The sequence below is a fragment of the Cherax quadricarinatus genome, chromosome 26 (assembly GCF_038502225.1).
Source record: "Cherax quadricarinatus isolate ZL_2023a chromosome 26, ASM3850222v1, whole genome shotgun sequence".
Classification (NCBI taxonomy): Eukaryota; Metazoa; Arthropoda; class Malacostraca; order Decapoda; family Parastacidae; genus Cherax; species Cherax quadricarinatus.
The window spans coordinates 38,235,740-38,259,529 of record NC_091317.1 but is presented as its reverse complement, the minus strand read 5'-3'; the positions used below and the strand labels follow the sequence as shown (position 1 = coordinate 38,259,529).

Sequence of the window (23,790 nt, the reverse complement as noted above, 5' to 3'; positions counted from 1 at the left end):
CACACTAGTATTTACTTTTTTTTTTACAACCCCATCTATAAATATATTAAACAACCATGGTGACATTACACATCCCTGCCTAAGACCTACTTTTACCGGGAAGTCGTCTCACTCTCTTCTACATACCCTAATCTGAGCCTAACTATCCTCATAAAAACTCTTTACAGCATTTATTAACTTAATACATATTCCATATACTTGCAACATCTGCCACATTGCTCCCCTATCCACTCTATCATATGCTTTTTCTTAATTCATAAATGCAATGAAAATTTTCCTACTATTACCTAAATACTGTTCATATATATGCTTCAATGTAAATACATGATCTACACATCCTCTACCCACTCTAAAACCTCCTTGCTCATCAGCAATCCTACTCTCTGTTTTACCTCTAATTCTCTGAATAATAACCCTACGATACACTTTTCCTTTTTTATATATGTATATATGTATACATACAAGATGAGCGTTGCTATTTAAGCCAAGATGGCAAGTTCTGCCTATTCGGCACGACATATATATATATATATATATATATATATATATATATATATGTATATATATATATAATATACATATATATATATATATATATATATATATATATATGTATATACATATACATGTATACACATACACATATATACATATATATATATATATATATATATATATATATATATATATATATATATATATATATATATATATATATCTATACATATATATATATATATATATATATATATATAATATATATATAATATATATATATATATATATATAATATATATATAATATATATATATATATGTCGTGGCGAATATGTAAAACTGGTCAATTAGCAAGAACTCATTTAAAATTAAGTCCTTTCTGAAATTTTCTCTTATACGTTTAAAGATATATTTTTTTTATTAACGTTAATGTAAAAATTTTTAATTTTGCACCAAAAGAATCTTAGAAAACTTACCTAACCTTATTTTAACAAGAGCAATTTATTTTAGCCTACCCCAGCTAAATATATTTTAGATTTGTTTACCGGAATTTAATACTAAACAAACACAGTGAAATATATTTTTTTCGTTAGGTTCAGAATGATTTTGGCGAAATTATTGCATACACAAATTTTTACTTGTCCTATATGGCAAGATGAATGTTGCTATTTAAGCCAAGATCGCAAGTTCTGCCTATTCGGCACGACATATATATATATATATATATATATATATATATATATATATATATATATATATATATATATATATATATATATATATATATATATATATATATGTATATATATGTATATATATATATATATATATATATATATATATATATATATATATATATATATATATGTATATATATGTATATATATATATATATATATATATATATATATATATATATATATATATATATATATATATATATATATATATATATATATATATATATATATATATATATATATATATATATATATATATATATGCAAAGCAACCACTCTTAAAGAATAGAGAAATTCCAAGCGCTTTCGTTACTACTCACATTATCAAGGAACTATGAAAGTAAAGCATCCAAGGAAGCTATATAAGGGGTCTGGCCAGCACGTCACTATCAGATCCCACAACGGTTAAACACCTGACGCGCGCCGAGCCAACTTGGATAGGTCCTTTGCACATCTCACCCACAAACTATTCTACCCAAGAAAATTTAAAAATTATTATTTGTCCAGTGTATTATTAAATTCTTCCCAAATTCTATTAATTATAAATATATCTAATTAATATAAACCAAAGGAAATATTCATATTATTGTCAAAACTGCTTTTTATGAAACAAGATTCAGTTATATTCCTGTCGACCATGGACTTGCTTGATACTACATGGTCGACAGGAATATAATTGATAAATTAGACACATGTGCAACTCTTGGGTATCTTTATTGAGGAAACGTTTCGCCACACAGTGGCTTCATCAGTCCATACGTAGGAGAAACTTGAAGAACAGGAGGAGAATGAGGTAATCAGTCCCTCAACCTTGAGTCGATGTGTTCAGTCCATCAATCTTGAATAGATTGCCTGGCTGGGCGAATCCCAAAAGAAATTAAAACTTTCTTTTTTTGGAGCCTCACTATGTGCTTTGAAGAAGAGGGATGGGGGAATCAGACCCATTGCAGTTGGAAACACTCTTCGCCGTCTTGTTGCGAAAGCAACAGTAAGAAACATTCGCCTAGAAGCTGCCACTTTACTCCAGCCACCCCAACTGGGCTTTGGGGTCTCTCAAGGCAGTGAAGCCACAGCTCATGCCACAAGGGCCTACATCAGGGACCTACCAGAAGACAAGGCCATAGCCAAACTTGATTTTAGAAATGCCTTTAATATGGTGAAGAGAGATGCTGTCTTGCCAGCTGTTCGGGATCGGATCCCCAGTCTTTTTCCCTTCATTTCAGCCGGCTACAGCAAACCCTCAATTCTTTTGTTTGGAGAACATGAAATTCAATCATCAGAGGGTGTTCAGCAGGGTGACCCACTCGCTCCACTTCTCTTCTGCTTGGCAGTAAGAGAACTAACTTCCAGCCTATGCAGTGAGCTCAATATCTGGTACCTGGATGACGGCACTCTGGCAGGTACTGAAGAGTCCCTCGTGGGGGACCTACAACTGGTGAAAACACAGGGAGAAGACTTGGGACTCATCCTCAATCCCTCCAAGTGTGAAATTATCACAGCGAACCAGGAAATAATCAATGCTGTGCGAAGAATCCTCTCAGAAGTCTCTACTACCACTCCGTCCAACAGTACCCTCTTGGGAGCACCGCTGGGTCACCAGGCCATCGACACTGTCCTCATGGACAAATTGAATGACCTGATGAGAATGGAGGAGAGAATAAGCAATCTTGATGCCCATGATGCTCTGTATCTCCTCACAAGGTGTCTTACTATGCCAAGACTCACTTACTTCCTGAGGTGTGCACCCTCTTTTGACAACCCAGCACTCGATGAATATGACGCACACCTGAGATCAACTTTAAAGAAGGCACTGAATCTGTCACGAGAGGATAAGCAATGGGATCAGGCAACCCTCCCAGTACGACTGGGAGGTATAGGGATGCGCAAAGCAACGCATGTTGCTTTACCTGTTTTTCTGTCTTCGTGTTTGGCTTCCAGTGCATTAGTCAAGAAGATAGTTCCCGAACGCCTGAGGGACGTGGTAGGAGCTCAAGACCCCAGGTTTACTGAAGCAGCGATTAGGTGGGACACCCTTACAGACTCCTCCAGTAGACCAGCTCCTCCCAAAGAGCACTGGGACAAACCGATCATGGAAAAAATCGCCAACACAATGCTCTCCAATGCTTCAGGAAAGGACAAAGCTCGTCTCCTGGCAGTGAAGGCACCACACTCAGGAGATTTCCTGTTAGCTGTTCCCAATTCCTCCCTGGGCACCCGTCTCGACCCACAGGCCATTCGGATTGGTGTCGCTCTTCACCTAGCCGCCCCCATCCTCACCGAACATAGGTGTATTTGCGGCAGGGCGACAGCTGATCAATTCGGACTTCATGGTCTCGTGTGTCACACAGCAGAAGGGAAGTATGCCAGACATGAGGAGGTCAATGACATCATAAAGAGAAGCCTCGCCAAAGCCCGTTGCCCAGCTCAATGGGAACCATAAGTACAGAGGTCTGATGGAAGTCAAAAGCATCCTGATGGAGCCACTATGCTACCCTGGAAGGATGGAAAGCAGATTGCCTGGGACTACACCTGTGCCGCCACATTGGCAGACACCTACTTGCCATACTCCGTACTGGAAGGGGGTGGAGCTGCCAGCCACAGGGAGACCCAGAAGGTCCGAAAATATGAAGACCTTCCTCCTTGCTATAACTTCATTCCAATAGGATCGGAAACCCTTGGAGCATGGGGCAAGTGTGCTCTAAAGTTCCTCAAAGAGCTGGGTGAAAAGCTCATCATAGAAACCAAGGACCACAGGGCGACCAGCTTCCTCTTTCAGAGACTCAGTGTTGCGATCCAGAGAGGAAATGCCTGCAGCATTCTGGGCACGCAGCCCACCGCTGGGGAGCTGGACGAAGTATTCGAGACGTAGCTCTGAGTTACCTATGTTGTTTTACTTTCTATTGTATTTTTGTGAATGTTTGGCCAATGTATTTTGTCTTTAAATAAAACATACTTGAAATATAAGGGGTGGTAGGAGAAAATTCTCAAACAGCTTCAGGGAGAACCTTGAGTTTTCCCTGAAGCAAGTTTATACTTTTCTCTCTGAGGATGAGGGTCCCTAGGACAGTTCTAGAGGTGGTACCTCCCTGTATTTCACTTTATATATATATATATATATATATATATATATATATATATATATATATATATATATATATATATATATATATAATAATAATAATAAGTTAATTAGACTTGATCATACCGTGAAAATTTGATATATTAATGAAGTAAGAACAATATAGCAGGAAAAATATTTTACCTTAATATAAGCAAAAATAAAATAATTTTATAAGTACTTCGTCTACTGTTGTAGGTTCCACCAGAGGCCGACTTTGCTGGTGGCGATCGAGAACTCTACCTATGGTAAGTTGATGATGGTCAATGATCCTAAAGACTCTGGGGTTTCCAGAGTTCAGTTCCACGGTTCCTTGGGAAAGTTGATAGACTACCTTTCTGGTGCACTCAATTTCACGTAAGTAAAAGCGAATATTAATAATTTGTTTAGTAGGGTAAGTAGTGAATATACATGGCACTGCACATAGGCTTGTAGTAAAAGGGAAGATCAAAGCCAGTCACAGACCCGTGCACATGAACATGTAGCTTTCACACAATTGCATGTATATTACCTTCTTTCCTAGTATGTTTAATATGTTATAACAAGTATTTTTGTTTCTCTTTCTCTCAATCCATATATATGATCCTCAGTCTCGAGGTTTACCATGAAAATGTTGGTCAGCGCAGCACTAAGGGGGTTACCCATAACGATGACAGATCATTGTTGGTAGAGATTAACCTCGTACCTGAAAATGTTAAAGCTCATACACAGCTCAATCAACTCTAGGGAGGTGATTGTTGATTTTCCATTTATTTCAACGGCAGTGACAGTGGCAACGCTGATAAATAAAGACGCAGCATCAGTGGGAGTCATTTACATGTTTTTTGATAATTATGTAGATGATACAGGAATGCGGATATCCAAGAGGTTTAAGATGTGTTAGACTTAAAGTCAAGTTTCTTATTAAGATTCGTCAGGAAACAGGACAGGTGTTTCCTGACGTAGGTCTTATGATGATGCGCCACTGCAGTATTTGCTTACTAGCCGAGGCCTTCCACTGGCTTACCGGTCTACCCCTTTAAACATTAATTTTAATTATTTATATTATTCGCCAGAAGTCCTGGAAGACTTCACAAAGCGTCGGCCAGTCTGTATGAGATACTATCTGATGTTTGAAGTGATAGACCGGAGAGGAATGACGAATTTATGGGTCTTCAGTATGCTGTAAAGTGTGATAGGTTTTTATAGCAAATTTCTAATCACGTTTTTCGAAGAATGCTTAGGATTCGAACTTGAGGCCTAGCAAATGCTTAACCAATATTCTGTCTATTCAGCCATGATGGCTACAAAGTTGTTTTTCTGAAGTCTTATCTTGGCTTAGAGGAACGAGCATCTTAGAAGTTACAGGAGCAACATCTATCATCACATCACTGTGGTGGCGTTGACTCACTTTCATAAAAACCTGCAACTGCATTCCAGTTTGTGGCTTTTCCTAACGTCACCAGATAAAAGAATTTCCTGGTATTAGTACGGCTTATGATCTTCTGTGGTATAGTCAAGAGTGTTGGGTTGGCAACTGCCAAACCAATGGCTCGGATCCTGGCTCTCCCATTAAATTATTATATTAACACGAGTTTGATAGTATCACACAACTGTTAGTATACAACTTATACCTTACTGTCTACAGTTATATGTATCTCACCAGGTGCTCCTTCGTGCGGCCTCCTGACGGAGTCTGGGGCGTTAAACTCAATAATGGTTCATGGTCGGGCATGATGGGCATGGTGGTGAGGGAGGTCAGTGGACAGGCATATTTTAAGTATTATATTTCGCCATCACAAAATGAATATATATATATATATATATATATATATATATATATATATATATATGAATATATATATATATATTATATATATATATATATGAATATATATATATTATATATATATATGAATATATGTATATATATATATATATATATATATATCTATATATACATATATTCATATATATATATATACATATATATTCATATATATATATATATATATATATATATATATATATATATATATATATATATATATATATATACATATATATACATATATATATATATATATATATATATATATATATATATATATATATATATATATATATATATATATATATATATATATATATATATATATATATATATATATATATATATATATATATATATATATATATATATATGTATATGTGTGTGTGATGTCACCGTGGTTGTTTAATATATTTATAGATGGGGTTGTAAGAGAAGTAAATGCGAGGTTCTTGGCAAGAGGCGTGGAGTTAAAAGATAAAGAATCACACATAAAGTGGGAGTTGTCACAGTTGCTCTTTGCTGATGACACTGTGCTCTTGGGAGATTCTGAAGAGAAGTTGCAGAGGTTGGTGGATGAATTTGGTAGGGTATGCAAAAGAAGAAAATTAAAAGTGAATACAGGAAAAAGTAAGGTTATGAGGATAACAAAAAGATTAGGTGATGAAAGATTGGATATCAGATTGGAGGGAGAGAGTATGGAGGAGGTGAATGTATTCAGATATTTGGGAGTGGCCGTGTCAGCGGATGGGTCTATGAAAGATGAGGTGAATCATAGAATTGATTAGGGAAAAAGAGTGAGTGGTGCACTTAGGAGTCTGTGGAGACAAAGAACTTTGTCCTTGGAGGCAAAGAGGGGAATGTAGGAGAGTATAGTTTTACTAACGCTCTTATATGGGTATGAAGCATAGGTGATGAATGTTGCAGCGAGGAGAAGGCTGGAGGCAGTGGAGATGTCATGTCTCAGGGCAATATGTGGTGTGAATATAATGCAGAGAATTCGTAGTTTGGAAGTTAGGAGGAGGTGCGGGATTACCAAAACTGTTGTCCAGAGGGCTGAGGAAGGGTTGTTGAGGTGGTTCGGACATATAGAGAGAATGGACAGAAACAGAATGACTTCAATAGTGTATCAGTCTGTAGTAGAAGGAAGGCGGGGTAGGGGTCGGCCTAGGAAAGGTTGGAGGGAGGGGGTAAAGGAGGTTTTGTGTGCGAGGGGCTTGGACTTCCAGCAGGCATGCATGAGACGTGTTTGATAGGAGTGAATGGAGACAATTGGTTTTTAATACTTGACGTGCTGTTGGAGTGTGAGCAAAGTAACATTTATGAAGGGATTCAGGGAAACCGGCAGGCCGGACTTGAGTCCTGGAGATGGGAAGTACAGTGCCTGCACTCTGAAGGAGGGGTGTTAATGTTGCAGTTTAAAAACTGTAGTGTAAAGCACCCTTCTAGCAAGACAGTGATGGAGTGAATGATGGTGAAAGTTTTTCTTTTTCGGGCCACCCTGCCTTGGTGGGAATCGGCCAGTGTGTTAATAATAATATATATATATATATATATGTATATATATATATATATATATATATATATATATATATATATATATATATATATATATATATATATATATATATATATATATATTTATATATCCCCAGTCTTCAGCAGTCCGCAACTCAAGGAATATGACTCTCTTCTTAAGACCATACTAGAGAGTGTATTGAATCTTTCCCTTGAAGAGGGACAGTGGTTGCAAGCCTCACTTCTGCTCAGGCTTGGGGGGCTAGGAGTACGCAGATCCTCCCAGATTGCTCTACCAGCTTTCCTGTCTTCTTCCATAGCATCGAACGATTTAATAAGACAAATTCTTCCTGATAACCTCAGTGACTCAGCAGGAATACAGGACCCTAACTATGCCACTGCCATCACTGAATGGGAGACTCTTGCTGCTCCAGCACCAAACCTTAGTGCAGCACTGACTCACAAACAGTCAAGCTGGGATGGCCCATTCGCTGAAAAGGTGCTTGCCAACATGCTCAGGGCTTTAACATCAGATAGGGAGCCTGCCCGTCTCCAGGCTGTGAGCGCACCTCACTCCGGTGATTTCCTACAAACAGTTCCCATATCGGCAATGGGAATTCGCCTCATCCCTAAGACCCTCCGTATTGCAGTAGCTCTGCGCCTTGCTGCACCAATTCACACAGAATATACGTGCATTTGCGGCGATGCCCATGCCGACCAATATGGACTACATGGTCTTAACTGTTAAAAAACCAAGGGCTGGCATGCAAGACACAATGAGGTCAACGACATCATAAAGAGAACCCTTGCTGCAGCTGGATGCCCAGCCAAGAGGGAGCCACGATCACTAGCAGCCAACAATACCCACAACCCAGCAAACCACCCCGACGGGATCACCATTTATCCTTGGAAGAATGGCAAGCTCTTAGCATGGGACTATACCTGTGTGTCCACACTGGCTGACACCTATATCCATCACAGTGTGGGGCGACAGGGAGGAGCTGCTGACCACAGGGAGGAGTACAAGATCAGCAAGTACAGGGACATAAGCCAACAGTATCAATTTGTCCCAGTGGGATCAGAGACCTTGGGATCATGGGGAAAAAATACCACACGTTTCCTTGAAGAATTGGGTTCCAGACTCATCGACACCACCAGAGACCCAAGGGCAGCCACTTTCATGTTCCAGCGCCTCAGCGTGGCCATCCAGATGGGAAATGCTTGCTGCATACTTGGCTTGCGTCCAGATTCGTTGGAACTGGAGGAAATTGATAATCTTTAATATATTGTACACTGTATTCATGATTGTGTTTTCTGTAAATGCCTTCTGTCTATTAATAAATTTTCCCATAGAATATGCAATATAGGGGGTGGTAGGAGAAGAAAATATTCAAACAGCTTCGGGGAGACCCTTGAGTTTTCCCTGAGGTAAGTTTATTGTCTATTCTGAGGATAAGGGTCCCCAGTTCAGCCATATGTTTGTTCCCATGGGCTCAGAGACCCTTGACTCATGGGGAAAGAGTGCATCTAAATTCCTTAAGGAGCTGGGAAAAAGACTCATCAGGGTAACTAGGGATCCCAGGGCAGTTAGTTTTCTGTTCCAGCGGCTCAGTACGGCTGTTCAAAGGAATAATGCCTGCTGTATTTTGGGCACACGCCCCAGCTCTGAGGAGCTGGATGAGATTTTCGCCGTATAATTGGTGATACACACGTAACAACATGTACCGTATATTTGTAGATGAATGGTTCAAGATACATGTACCGTATATGCCACCTTTATATCAACAATGTATCTCTTAAATCTTCTATACCATATTATGTAATAAAATATTCCTATTGGTAAAAAAAAATGAAAAGATGGGGTGGTAGGGAAAGTGGAATATTCAAACGGCTTCAGGAAGAAATCCAAATATTCTTCCTTGAAGTCTTTTTATCCACTTCTCCGAGGTTATAGGTGTTAGGTAAGACACATATGCAACAGTTAGGTATCTTTATTTCGAAACGTTTCGCCTACACAGTAGGCTTCTTCAGTCGAGTACAGAAAAGTTGATAGAAGCAGAAGAGACTTGAAGACGATGTAATCAGTCCATCGTCTTCAAGTCTCTTCTGCTTCTATCAACTTTTCTGTACTCGACTGAAGAAGCCTACTGTGTAGGCGAAACGTTTCAAAATAAAGATACCTAACTGTTGCATATGTGTCTTACCTAACAACTTGTCGGTATTTTATACCATTTTAATGTTCAACGAGGTTATAGGTCCCACAATTTACACCAGAGGTGGACCCCATCTATCTTTCTATCTATCTATCTATATATATATATATATGCACATATATATATATATATATATATATATATATATATATATATATATATATATATATATATATATATATATATATATATATATATATATATATATATATAACTCTGTAGCGGCGGGGACGATGAGGTAGAGGTCGGCCAGGGAAAGGTTGGAGGGAGGGGGTAAAGGAGGTTGTGTGTGAGGGGCTTGGACTTCCAGCAAGCATGCGTGAGCGTGGTAGAGAGGAGCAAATGGAGACAACTGGTTCTTAGGACTTGACGTGCTATTGGACTGTGAGCAAGGTAACATTTATGAAGGGATTCACCGACACCGGCAGGCCGGACTGGGGAATACAGTGGCGGCATTATGAAGGACGGGTGTTTTATAAATGTAGTGTAAGTGTGTCTCTGGTAAGACAGTGATGGAGTGAATGATGGTGAAAGTTTTTTTTTCGGGCCACCCCACCTCGGTGGGAGACGGTCGATGTGTTTATATATATATATATCAACACTGCAATTAGCCAAGGACTCGAACCCATGTTGTTTTGGCCCTCCTCATGGTGAACGAAAACCACATGACGCTTTAATCCACAGGACCACCAAATCCTACAAGAATCACGCACTCAGCAGAGCTAGGTGTTTTGCCGTGATCCGAGGACATATGACTGTGTGGATACTTCTGAACTAATTTCATTCTACTTCCCGATTGGTGTGCTAGCCTCAACAAGCAGTATTTTATATTACTGTAACCACGAGCAAGTGGTATTGATCAATAACAACACTACAACTAGCCAAGCACTCGAACCCATGTTGTTTTGGCCCACCTCATGGTGAGCGTCATGTTGTTTTTGCTCACCATGAGGCCGGCCAATATAACAGACGATCTTAGCAATACAAGCCAAAGGGATGGAAATTTTCAAATCAAGTACTTTCACATGTGTCCGTGCGTCATCAGGAGCTATGCAATGTTGCAAGAGTAGCACCAGAAGAAATAAAGGGAAGTTTTCTGAGAGTGAGGCAGCGTGGTGACACCAGTCAGGTTCTCTGGCACAATATGAGGCACCAGCCAGTGTGCCAACCACCAACACGTCCTTCCCTCCCACATGGGGAAGGGTAAAAGAGGATCTCCCAGTCTTCAGAAAGTAAGAAACAGAATAATAGGAGGTGTAAGAGCCAACCCTAAGCTTCATCTAATTGTCGACAACAAATCATGTGACATAAGACATTAAGTTGCAATAGTGGATTATGTATAAGAGTCAAATACACTCATTTGTTAGTATAAAATACCATATGTTTCGGTAGGAAGATTCTAGGATGTTCAGAAAGATCTCTTCATATATACCTAAACATTCCTATATATTCCTGGATTTTTCAAATATTTATATATTCTTAAGTACTGCCTGCCGTATCCCCAGGATCAGTTATTATACCTATATATATATATATATATATATATATATATATATATATATATATATATATATATATATATATATATATATATATATATATATATATATATATATATATATATAATGTATATATATATATATATATATATATATATAATATATATATATATATATATATATATATATATATATATATATATATATATATATATATATGTATATACATATATATATATATATATATATATATATATATATATATATAATGTATATATATATATATATATATATATATATATATATATATATATATATATATATATATATATATATATATATATATATATATATATATTGTAACCACAAACGAGTGGTATATAATAAATAACAACACTGCGATTAGGCGGGGGATCGAACCCATGTTATTTTAGCCCGCCTCGTGGTGAGCGAAAATTCGAGGACGCTCTGACCCACAGGACCATACAATACTACAAGAGGTGAGGATGAACAGCCTACGTAGTCGCATAACATAAATTTTCAGTGGTTGTTCGTAACAATGCCGAAATGAAGACTGTTGTTTTTTTTTCCTACAGGAAGTAAGTATCGGTGCTGGACCTTTCATTATTGATAGATGGCGAGCCGAGGCGGTGGACTTCACTGTACCAATATTCATAGACTACTGGAAATACTTAGCGGGTCGAGGTCTTCCAGAGGTGGACCCCTGGGGCTTCTTGTTCCCCCTGGCACCGCTGGTGTGGACGGCCATCCTGGTGATGCTGGTGGTGCTTGCTGCTGCAGTGTTCCTCATGTATTCCTGCGGCTCTCTCAAGAGTGATGATCACAACTACTGGTTACAGGTCTCCTTCGGCTACGTTCGGATATTATTACAGCAAGGTAAGTTTTTTTTTACCTGATCTATCGTCTACCATTTTTTTACCTCTTTATGTAATTTTTTGTTGTTGTGTGTTTTTTCTCAGTAGTGACAGACAAAACATCACCTAAAGTTTTCTGTTCGAATGGTGCGGTTTTCTAATTGTTCCAGATCTGTATTAATAAAAACACAGACTTTTCTTCATATGAAGTTAACATTTTTACCTATTATCACTAAGATGCAATTGACACCTTGACTCATTAAAACTATCCCCATAACAGACTGAAAATTCATAGTGTGAGTATCATATGCAGGTAAGAATGAAGAGGCGGAGTCATCAGAATAAGAGTAAATAGCAGTGGATTTTTTAAGGGTCATTAATGAAATATAACATAAGAGCAGGAAATGGTATAAAATCCTGGAGGTCATCACAACTGACGGAGAAACAAGTAAGAGCTGGATCATCTAAAACAGTGAAGAAGATTACATCAGAGTATAAAATTAGTATTACGAACACCAGTGCACTAAGATCCTGTAGAAACCTGACCATAAATCAAGTCTCCAGACAAGGAATAAATCTCATACAAAGAAGTCAATGAATCCACTATTTACAGTATACAAAATGCAGTAAAGCAGCCATATGTTAATAAGTGAGAGAGCAAAGTGAGTTAACTCACTGCAACAAGTATGTACTCAGCCAGCTACTGAGAGTAACTTCAATGAAGGCACTAAACATAACTTCGATTTCGCCGGAGTCAAGACCTCACTCACGTGGCTGACGTATAAACTTGACAGCAAATTATCGTGGCTGGCTGCCTTTGTTTTATAACCACGTCGACCTAATTATTTCAGAGTTAAGACAAAAAAAAAAAAAGAGTAACTCGCCAGTCTAATGGGATCCAATAACTGGTGTAAAACATTATTTGCTGTCTTCTCCCTCGACAGAAATTATGGATTTTGCAATACTAAAAAAAAAAAGACTGAAAACTTGTTCATGGAACAATTAAGATTAATGGTGGAACAATCAATTCTGAGTCCAGCTTTCCACTGTCAAATAAGTCACTAACTCCAAATTCTTTAGCTTCATCGTGTAGTTTATGGACCAGTATGGTCCACGTTTGGAATGAAGGGAAAAACAACATACTTGTAAATTGTGTTTATGTGCATTGTGTGCGTAAATACATTAAAGGAGTGTGAAGAGAATAATTGTATCAGCAATAGAAGTCTATATGTAGGAGCAGTAAAGATTTAAACAGAATTCGGCAGTCAAAATTATTCAATATACTTCCTGTTGGCTAGTAACATCATACAATGCACATATAACACTAAAAACATGTATAACAAAGTTTTATTCTTACAATGTTTCGCTCTTTGTAGAGCCTTATTAAGACAGTGATAAAACTCTATATAAAGGGAACATTGTCATAATAAAAGCTTACTTAGCATTCGTGTCCTTTCTTCAGCACCGTCGGCAAAACGCTGTTGTATCCATTAAGAAATCTGGATTAAATTGTTCTCTTTCCCAGTTCTATTTTCTATCCTTGTTGCATTTAATACTTACATGACACTGGTAAATAATATACTGTATGGTTGTTCCTAATGTATTGTGAAATAATATGGAGAAACGTTCACTGAAATACAACAATGGAACGCTTATAACCAATTCAAGAGTATCAATTTTAAGTATATTTCAATTTATTTATATTCCTGCAACCCTTCCAGACACGACTTTACCTATATACTGGTTGTGGGAGCGGGTGGTGTTGATGGTGTGGATGATGGTGACACTGGTGTTAACACGGAGTTACTCTGGCAACCTCCAGGCTCTCCTGGCTGTGAGACACATCCCTCAACCTTACCGAACACTTCAAGACGTAATAGATGATCCTTCCGTTAAACTAATATGGGAAAAAGACTCTGCAACTGTAGCTTATCTCAAAGTGAGTCAGCTATGCATATAACCTACACATAAATCTTGCACTCTCGTCTGATGAGCATTTGGTAGAAAGTATTTACAGTAGAGAATCATTCGAAGGTTATTCTGCATAATTGATATTCATTTCTGTGATGAGGTGATATCTCAGATTTAAAAGTCTTCTGTTATCGTATTATTTTTACTATTCCTTGATAACATAAGAAATCAGGAAAACGCTTAGAGGTTCACTATTTTGCATTGTGGTTATTTTTCGCGAGTATATATATATATATATATATATATATATATATATATATATATATATATATATATATATATATATATATATATATATATATATATATATTGGTAGTAGGTTGTAGACAGCAACCACCCAGGGAGGTACTACCGTCCTGCCAAGTGAATGTAAAATGAAAGCCTGTAATTGTTTTACATGATGGTAGGATTGCTGGTGTCTTTTTCTCTGTCTCTTAAATATGCAAGATTACAGGTACGTCTTGGTACTTCTTCTTACACTTAGGTCACACAACACATACATGTACACGTTCATTTATACACACTCATCTGAGTTTTCTTTGATTTTATCTTAATAGTTCTTGGTCTTATTACTTTTCCTTTTATATCCATGGGGAAGTGGAATAAGAATCCGTAAGCCATGCGTGTTGTAAAAGTCAACTAAAATGCCGGGAACAATGGGCTAGTAACCCCTTTTTCTGTAAAAATTGCTAAAACGAATAAGAAGAAAACTGTCAAAGTGGGAAGTCTGAATGTACGTGGATGTTGTGCGAATGATAAGAAAGAGATGATTGTGGATGTTATGAATGAGAAGAAGCTGGATGTCCTGGCTTTAAGTGAAACAAAGCTGAAGGGGGTGGGAGAGTTTCAGTGGAGAGGAATAAATGGGATTAGGTCAGAGGTTTCAAATAGAGTTAGAGCTAAAGAAGGAGTAGCAATAATGTTGAAGGATAAGTTATCACAGGAAAAGAGGGACTATAAATGTATTAATTAAAGGATTATGTGGAGTAAAATAGAGGTTGGATGCGAAAAGTGCGTTATAGAAAGTTTATATGCACCTGGAGAAGAGAGAAGTGTAGAGGAGAGAGAGAGATTTTGGGAAATGTTGAATGAATGTGTGAGGAGTTTTGATCCAAGTGTGAGAGTAATGGTGGTTGGGGATTTTAATGCTAGAGTGGGCAAAAATGTTGTGGAGGGAGTAGTAGATAAAATTGGGGTGCCAGGGGTAGATGAAAATTGGGAGCCTTTAATTTAGCTATGTGTAGAAAGAGGTTTGGTAATAAGTAATACATATTTTATGAAGTAGAGGATAAATAAATATTCAAGGTCTGATACAGCACGTAATGAAAGTAGTTTGCTAGATTATGTATTGGTGGATAAAAGGTTGATGGGTAGGCTCCAGGATGTACACGTTTATAGAGGGGCAACTGACATATCGGATCATTATTTAGTTGTAGCTACAGTTAGAGTAAGAGGTAGATGGGAAAAGAGGAAAATGGCAGCAACAAGTAAGAGGGAGGTGAAATTGTATAAACTAAGGGAGGAGGAAGTTCAGGTGAGATATAAGCAACTATTGGCAGAAAGGTGGGCTGGTGCAGGTATGAGTAGTGGAGGGGTTGAAGAGGGTTGAAATAGTTTTAAAAATGCAGTATTAGAAAGTGGGGCAGCAGTTTGTGGTTATAGGAGGGTGGATGCAGGAGGAAAGAGGAGTGATTGGTGGAATAATGAAGTAAAGGTTGTGATAAAAGAGAAAAAGTTAGCTTATGAGAGGTTTTTATAAAGCAGAAGTGCTATAAGAAGAGTAGAGTATATGGAGAGCAAAAGAAAGGTGAAGAGAGTGGTGAGAGAGTGCAAAAGGAGAGCGGATGATAGAGTGGGAGAGACACTGTCAAGGAATTTGAATGAAAATATGAAAAAAATTTGGAGTGAGTTGAACAAGTTAAGAAAGCCTAGGAAACAAATGGATTTGTCAGTTAAAAACGGAGTAGGGGAGTTAGTAGATGGGGAGATGGAGGTTTTGGGTAGATAGCGAGAATATTTTGAGGAACTTTTAAATGTCGACGAAGAAATGGAGGAGGTAATTTCATGCACTGGACAGGTAGGTATACCATCTTTTTTGGAGTGAAGAACAGGATGTGAGTGTGGGGGAGATGTGTGAGGCATTACGTAGAATGAAAGGGGGTAAAGCAGCTGGAACTGACGGGATCATGACAGAAATGTTAAAAGCAGGGGGGATATAGTGTTGGCTTGGTTGGTATTTTTGTTTAATAAATGTATGAAAGATGGGAAAGTACCTAGAGATTGGCGGAGAGCATGTATAGTCCCTTTATATAAAGGGAAGGGGGACAAAAGAGATTGTAAAAAATATAGAGGAATAAGTTTACTGAGTATACCAGGAAAAGTGTACGGTAGGGTTATTATTGAAAGAATTAGAGGTAAGACGGATTAGAGGTAAGACGGATGAGCAAGGAGGTTTCAGAGTGGGTAGGGGAACAGTATTTAGATAAAGGTAGGGAAGTTTTTATTGCATTTATGGATTTAGAAAAGGCATATGGTAGAGTGGATAGGAGAGCAATGTGGCAGATGTTGCAAGTATATGGAATAGGTGGTAAGTTACTAAATGCTGTAGAGAGTTTTTATGAGGATAGTGAGGCACAGGTTAGGGTGTGTAGAAGAGAGGGAGACTACTTCCCGGTAAAAGTAGGTCTTAGACAGGGATGTGTAACATCACCATGGTTGTTTTTAATATATTTATAGATTGGGTTGTAAAAGAAATAAATGCTAGGGTGTTCAGGAGAGGGGTGAGATTAAATTATGAGGACTCAAATACAAAATGGGAATTGACACAGTTGCTTTTTGCTGGTGATACTGTGCTTATGGGAGATTCTAAAGAAAAATTGCAAAGTTTAGTGAACGAGTTTGGGAGTGTGTGTAAAGGTAGAAAGTTGAGATTGAACATAGAAAAGAGTAAGGTGATGAGGGTATCAAATGATTTAGATAAAGAAAAATTGGATATCAAAATGGGGAAGAGGAGTATGGAAGAAGTGAATGTTTTCAGATGCTTGGGAGTTGACGTGTCGGCGGATGGATTTATGAAGAATGAGGTTAATCATAGAACCGATGAGGAAAAAAAGGTGAGTGGTGCGTTGAGGTATATGTGGAGACAAAAAACATTATCTATGGAGGTAAAGAAGGGAATGTATGAAAGTATAGTAGTACCAACACTCTTATATCGGTGTGAAGCTTTGGTTGTGAATGCAGCAGCAAGGAGGCGGTTGGAGGCAGTGGAGATGTCCTGTCTAAGGGCAATGTGTGGTGTAAATATTATGCAGAAAATTTGGAGTGTGGAAATTAGGAGAAGGTGTGGAGTTAATAAAAGCATTAGTCAGAGGGTTGAAGAGGGGTTGTTGAGGTGGTTTGGTCATTTAGAGAGAATGGATCAAAGTAGAATGACATGGAGAGCGTTTAAATCTGTAGGGGAAGGAAGGCGGGGTAGGAGTCGTCCTCGAAAAGGTTGAAAGGAAGGGGTAAGGGAGGTTTTGTGGGCGAGAGGCTTGGACTTCCAGCAACCGTGCGTGAGCGTGTTCGATAGGAGTGAATGGAGACAAATGGTATTAGGGACCTGACAATCTGTTGGAGTGTGAGCAGGATAATATTTAGTGAAGGGGTTCGGGGAAACCGGTTATTTTATATAGCCGGACTTGAGTGCTGGAAATGGGAAGTACAGTGCCTGCACTCTAAAGGAGGGGTTCGGTATATTGACAGTTTGGAGGGATATGTTGTGCATCTTTTTACATATATGCTTCTAAACTGTTGTGTTCTGAGCACCTCTGCAAAAACAGTGATTATGTGTGAGTGAGGTGAAATAGTTGAATGATGATGAAAGTATTTTCTTTTTGGGGATTTTCTTTCTTTTTGAGTCACCCTGAAATTAGCTTAGAAGCTCCCACACCTCCGTATGCCCTCGGATGGCGGCCCAACAGCTAGCATTGCTGGCTGCGCCATTCTTGTAGGGTTGGATGGTCCTCTGGTTTAAAGCGTCATGTGGTTCTCTCTTACCATGAGGCAAGCCAGTACAACATGGGTTCGAATCCTTGGCTTGTGCAGTGTTGTTATTGATCAATACCACTCGTTCGTGGTTACAATAATATATATATATATATAAATATATATATATATATATATATATATATATATATATATATATATATATATATATATATGTCGTGCCGAATATGTAAAACTGGTCAATTAGCAAGAACTCATTTAAAATTAAGTCCTTTTTAAAATTTTCTCTTATACGTTTAAAGATATATTTTTTTCATTAATGTTGATGTAAAAATTTATAATTTTGCACCAAAAGGAATTTAGAAAACTTACCTAACCTTATTTCAACAAGAACAATTTATTTTAGCCTAACCCAACTAAATATATTTTAGATTTGTTTACAGTAATTTAATACTAAACAAACACAGTGAAATACATTTTTTTCGTTAGGTTCAGAATGATTTTGGCGAAATTATTGCATACGCAAATTTTCACGTGTCCTATATGGCAAGATGAGCGTTGCTATTTAAGCCAAGATCGCAAGTTCTGCCTATTCGGCACGACATATATATATATGCAATAAGATCACAGTAAACAGGTGATTTTAAAATATGCAAAACAACAACTGTAAAAGAGTAGTGAAATTCCAAGCGCTTTCGTGACTACTCACATTGTCAAGGAACTATGGGTTATATATATATATATATATATATATATATATCTCTATATATATATATATATATATATATATATATATATATATATATATATATATATATATGTCGTGCCGAATATGTAAAACTGGTCAATTAGCAAAAACTCATTTAAAATTAAGTCCTTTCTAAAATTTTCTTTTATACGTTTAAAGATATATTTTTTTTCATTAATGTTGTGATGAATGGTTTGAAAAACCGACAAGTTGAAGATTGAGACACTTATGCAGCATATGGGAATCTTTATTCAGAAAACGTTTCGCCACACAGTGGCTTCATCAGTCCAATACAAAGAGGAATGCGTAAGGAGAGGAGGAGTATGAGGTAATCAGTCCCTCAGCCTGGAGTCGATGTGTTCAGTCCATCAATCTTATAGAATGTACAGCATAGGGCCGTAGACGTGGCTTATATACTGTAGTGAGGTGAGGCGAAGCAGGCGGAGGCGGGGTCATAGTGGTACCATCCACTAGTCGAAGTAGGTCTTCGTCCAAAGGTTGAACTAGTGTTGAAGAATTCTTTGTAACAAGATCCCATGATGCTGCAATGTCTGACAGTTGTGATGAATGGTTTGAAAAACCGACAAGTTGAAGTTTGAGACACTTATGCTGTATATAAGCCACGTCTACGGCCCTATGCTGTACATTCTACAAGATTGATGGACTGAACACATCGACTCCAGGCTGAGGGACTGATTACCTCATACTCCTCCTCTCCTTACGCCTTCCTCTTTGTATTGGACTGATGAAGCCACTGTGTGGCGAAACGTTTCCTGAATAAAGATTCCCATATGCTGCATAAGTGTCTCAATCGTCATTAATGTTGATGTAAAAATTTATAATTTTGCACCAAAAGGAACTTAGAAAACTTACCTAACCTTATTATAACAAGAACAATTTATTTTAGCCTAACCTAACTAAATATATTTTAGATTTGTTTACAATAATTTAATACTAAACAAACACAGTGAAATATATTTTTTTCGTTAGGTTCAGAATGATTTTGGCGAAATTATTGCATACACAAATTTTCACTTGTCCTATATGGCAAGATGAACGTTGCTATTTAAGCCAAGATCGCAAGTTCTGCCTATTCGGCACGACATATATATATATATATATATATATATATATATATATATATATATATATATATATATATATATATATATATATATATATAAAGGTAGTAGGTTGGTAGACAGCAACCACCCAGGGAAGTACTACCGTCCTGCCAGATGACTGTGAAACAAAAACCTGTAACTGTTTTGCATGATGGTAGGATTGCTGGTTTCTTTTTCTGTCTCATAAACACGCTAGATAACAGGGATATCTTGCTACTCCTACTTACACTTTTGTCACACTTCACAGACACGCACATGCATATATATATATATATATACATACATCTAGGTTTTTCTCCTTTTTCTAAATAGCTCTTGTTCTTTTTTATTTCTTCTATTGTCCATGGGGAAGTGGAAAAGAATCTTTCCTCCGTAAGCCATGCGTGTCGTATGAGGCGACTAAAATGCCGGGAGCAATGGGCTAGTAACCCCTTCTCCTGTATACATTTACTAAAAAAGAGAAGAAGAAAAACTTTATAAAATTGGGATGCTTAAATGTGCGTGGATGTAGTGCGGATGACAAGAAACAGATGATTGCTGATGTTATGAATGAAAAGAAGTTGGATGTCCTGGCTCTAAGCGAAACAAAGCTGAAGGGGGTAGGAGAGTTTCAGTGGGGGGAAATAAATGGGATTAAATCTGGAGTATCTGAGAGAGTTAGAGCAAAGGAAGGGGTAGCAGTAATGTTAAATGATCAGTTATGGAAGGAGAAAAGAGAATATGAATGTGTAAATTCAAGAATTATGTGGATTAAAGTAAAGGTTGGATGCGAGAAGTGGGTCATAATAAGCGTGTATGCACCTGGAGAAGAGAGGAATGCAGAGGAGAGAGAGAGATTTTGGGAGATGTTAAGTGAATGTATAGGAGCCTTTGAACCAAGTGAGAGAGTAATTGTGGTAGGGGACCTGAATGCTAAAGTAGGAGAAACTTTTAGAGAGGGTGTGGTAGGTAAGTTTGGGGTGCCAGGTGTAAATGATAATGGGAGCCCTTTGATTGAACTTTGTATAGAAAGGGGTTTAGTTATAGGTAATACATATTTTAAGAAAAAGAGGATAAATAAGTATACACGATATGATGTAGGGCGAAATGACAGTAGTTTGTTGGATTATGTATTGGTAGATAAAAGACTGTTGAGTAAACTTCAGGATGTACATGTTTATAGAGGGGCCACAGATATATCAGATCACTTTCTAGTTGTAGCTACACTGAGAGTAAAAGGTAGATGGGATACAAGGAGAATAGAAGCATCAGGGAAGAGAGAGGTGAAGGTTTATAAACTAAAAGAGGAGGCAGTTAGGGTAAGATATAAACAGCTATTGGAGGATAGATGGGCTAATGAGAGCATAGGCAATGGGGTCGAAGAGGTATGGGGTAGGTTTAAAAATGTAGTGTTAGAGTGTTCAGCAGAAGTTTGTGGTTACAGGAAAGTGGGTGCAGGAGGGAAGAGGAGTGATTGGTGGAATGATGATGTAAAGAGAGTAGTAAGGGAGAAAAAGTTAGCATATGAGAAGTTTTTACAAAGTAGAAGTGATGCAAGGAGGGAAGAGTATATGGAGAAAAAGAGAGAGGTTAAGAGAGTGGTGAAGCAATGTAAAAAGAGAGCAAATGAGAGAGTGGGTGAGATGTTATCAACAAATTTTGTTGAAAATAAGAAAAAGTTTTGGAGTGAGATTAACAAGTTAAGAAAGCCTAGAGAACAAATGGATTTGTCAGTTAAAAATAGGAGAGGAGAGTTATTAAATGGAGAGTTAGAGGTATTGGGAAGATGGAGGGAATATTTTGAGGAATTGTTAAATGTTGATGAAGATAGGGAAGCTGTGATTTCGTGTATAGGGCAAGGAGGAATAACATCTTGTAGGAGTGAGGAAGAGCCAGTTGTGAGTGTGGGGGAAGTTCGTGAGGCAGTAGGTAAAATGAAAGGGGGTAAGGCAGCCGGGATTGATGGGATAAAGATAGAAATGTTAAAAGCAGGTGGGGATATAGTTTTGGAGTGGTTGGTGCAATTATTTAATAAATGTATGGAAGAGGGTAAGGTACCTAGGGATTGGCAGAGAGCATGCATAGTGCCTTTGTATAAAGGCAAAGGGGATAAAAGAGAGTGCAAAAATTATAGGGGGATAAGTCTGTTGAGTGTACCTGGTAAAGTGTATGGTAGAGTTATAATTGAAAGAATTAAGAGTAAGACGGAGAATAGGATAGCAGATGAACAAGGAGGCTTTAGGAAAGGTAGGGGGTGTGTGGACCAGGTGTTTACAGTGAAACATATAAGTGAACAGTATTTAGATAAGGCTAAAGAGGTCTTTGTGGCATTTATGGATTTGGAAAAGGCGTATGACAGGGTGGATAGGGGGGCAATGTGGCAGATGTTGCAAATGTATGGTGTAGGAGGTAGGTTACTGAAAGCAGTGAAGAGTTTTTATGAGGATAGTGAGGCTCAAGTTAGAGTATGTAGGAAAGAGGGAAATTTTTTCCCAGTAAAAGTAGGCCTTACACAAGGATGTGTGATGTCACCGTGGTTGTTTAATATATTTATAGATGGGGTTGTAAGAGAAGTAAATGCGAGGGTCTTGGCAAGAGGCGTGGAGTTAAAAGATAAAGAATCACACACAAAGTGGGAGTTGTCACAGCTGCTCTTTGCTGATGACACTGTGCTCTTGGGAGATTCTGAAGAGAAGCTGCAGAGATTGGTGGATGAATTTGGTAGGGTGTGCAAAAGAAGAAAATTAAAGGTGAATACAGGAAAGAGTAAGGTTATGAGGATAACAAAAAGATTAGGTGATGAAAGATTGGATATCAGATTGGAGGGAGAGAGTATGGAGGAGGTGAATGTATTCAGATATTTGGGAGTGGACGTGTCAGCGGATGGGTCTATGAAAGATGAGGTGAATCATAGAATTGATGAGGGAAAAAGAGTGAGTGGTGCACTTAGGAGTCTGTGGAGACAAAGAACTTTGTCCTTGGAGGCAAAGAGGGGAATGTATGAGAGTATAGTTTTACCAACGCTCTTATATGGGTGTGAAGCGTGGGTGATGAATGTTGCAGCGAGGAGAAGGCTGGAGGCAGTGGAGATGTCATGTCTGAGGGCAATGTGTGGTGTGAATATAATGCAGAGAATTCGTAGTTTGGAAGTTAGGAGGAGGTGCGGGATTACCAAAACTGTTGTCCAGAGGGCTGAGGAAGGGTTGTTGAGGTGGTTCGGACATGTAGAGAGAATGGAGCGAAACAGAATGACTTCAAGAGTGTATCAGTCTGTAGTGGAAGGAAGGCGGGGTAGGGGTCGGCCTAGGAAGGGTTGGAGGGAGGGGGTAAAGGAGGTTTTGTGTGCGAGGGGCTTGGACTTCCAGCAGGCATGTGTGAGCGTGTTTGATAGGAGTGAATGGAGACAAATGGTTTTTAATACTTGACGTGCTGTTGGAGTGTGAGCAAAGTAACATTTATGAAGGGATTCAGGGAAACCGGCAGGCCGGACTTGAGTCCTGGAGATGGGAAGTACAGTGCCTGCACTCTGAAGGAGGGGTGTTAATGTTGCAGTTTAAAAACTGTAGTGTAAAGCACCCTTCTGGCAAGACAGTGATGGAGCGAATGATGGTGAAAGTTTTTCTTTTTCGGGCCACCCTGCCTTGGTGGGAATCGGCCAGTGTGATAATAATAAAATAAAAAATATAATATATGTATATATATATAATATAT

At 38.0% G+C, this 23,790-nt stretch overlaps 1 protein-coding gene across 1 annotated transcript in view; it reads left to right on the top strand.

Annotated features, from left to right (window-relative positions):
• LOC128691585 (probable glutamate receptor) overlaps positions 1 to 23,790 on the top strand; it is a 63,118-nt gene that overhangs the window by 25,635 nt on the left and 13,693 nt on the right. The window contains exons 7-10 of the mRNA XM_070088968.1: positions 4,554 to 4,712; positions 6,001 to 6,091; positions 11,992 to 12,292; positions 13,992 to 14,209. Of these exons, the coding sequence (XP_069945069.1) occupies positions 4,554 to 4,712; positions 6,001 to 6,091; positions 11,992 to 12,292; positions 13,992 to 14,209 (769 nt within the window). The remainder of the gene's footprint in view (positions 1 to 4,553; positions 4,713 to 6,000; positions 6,092 to 11,991; positions 12,293 to 13,991; positions 14,210 to 23,790) is intronic.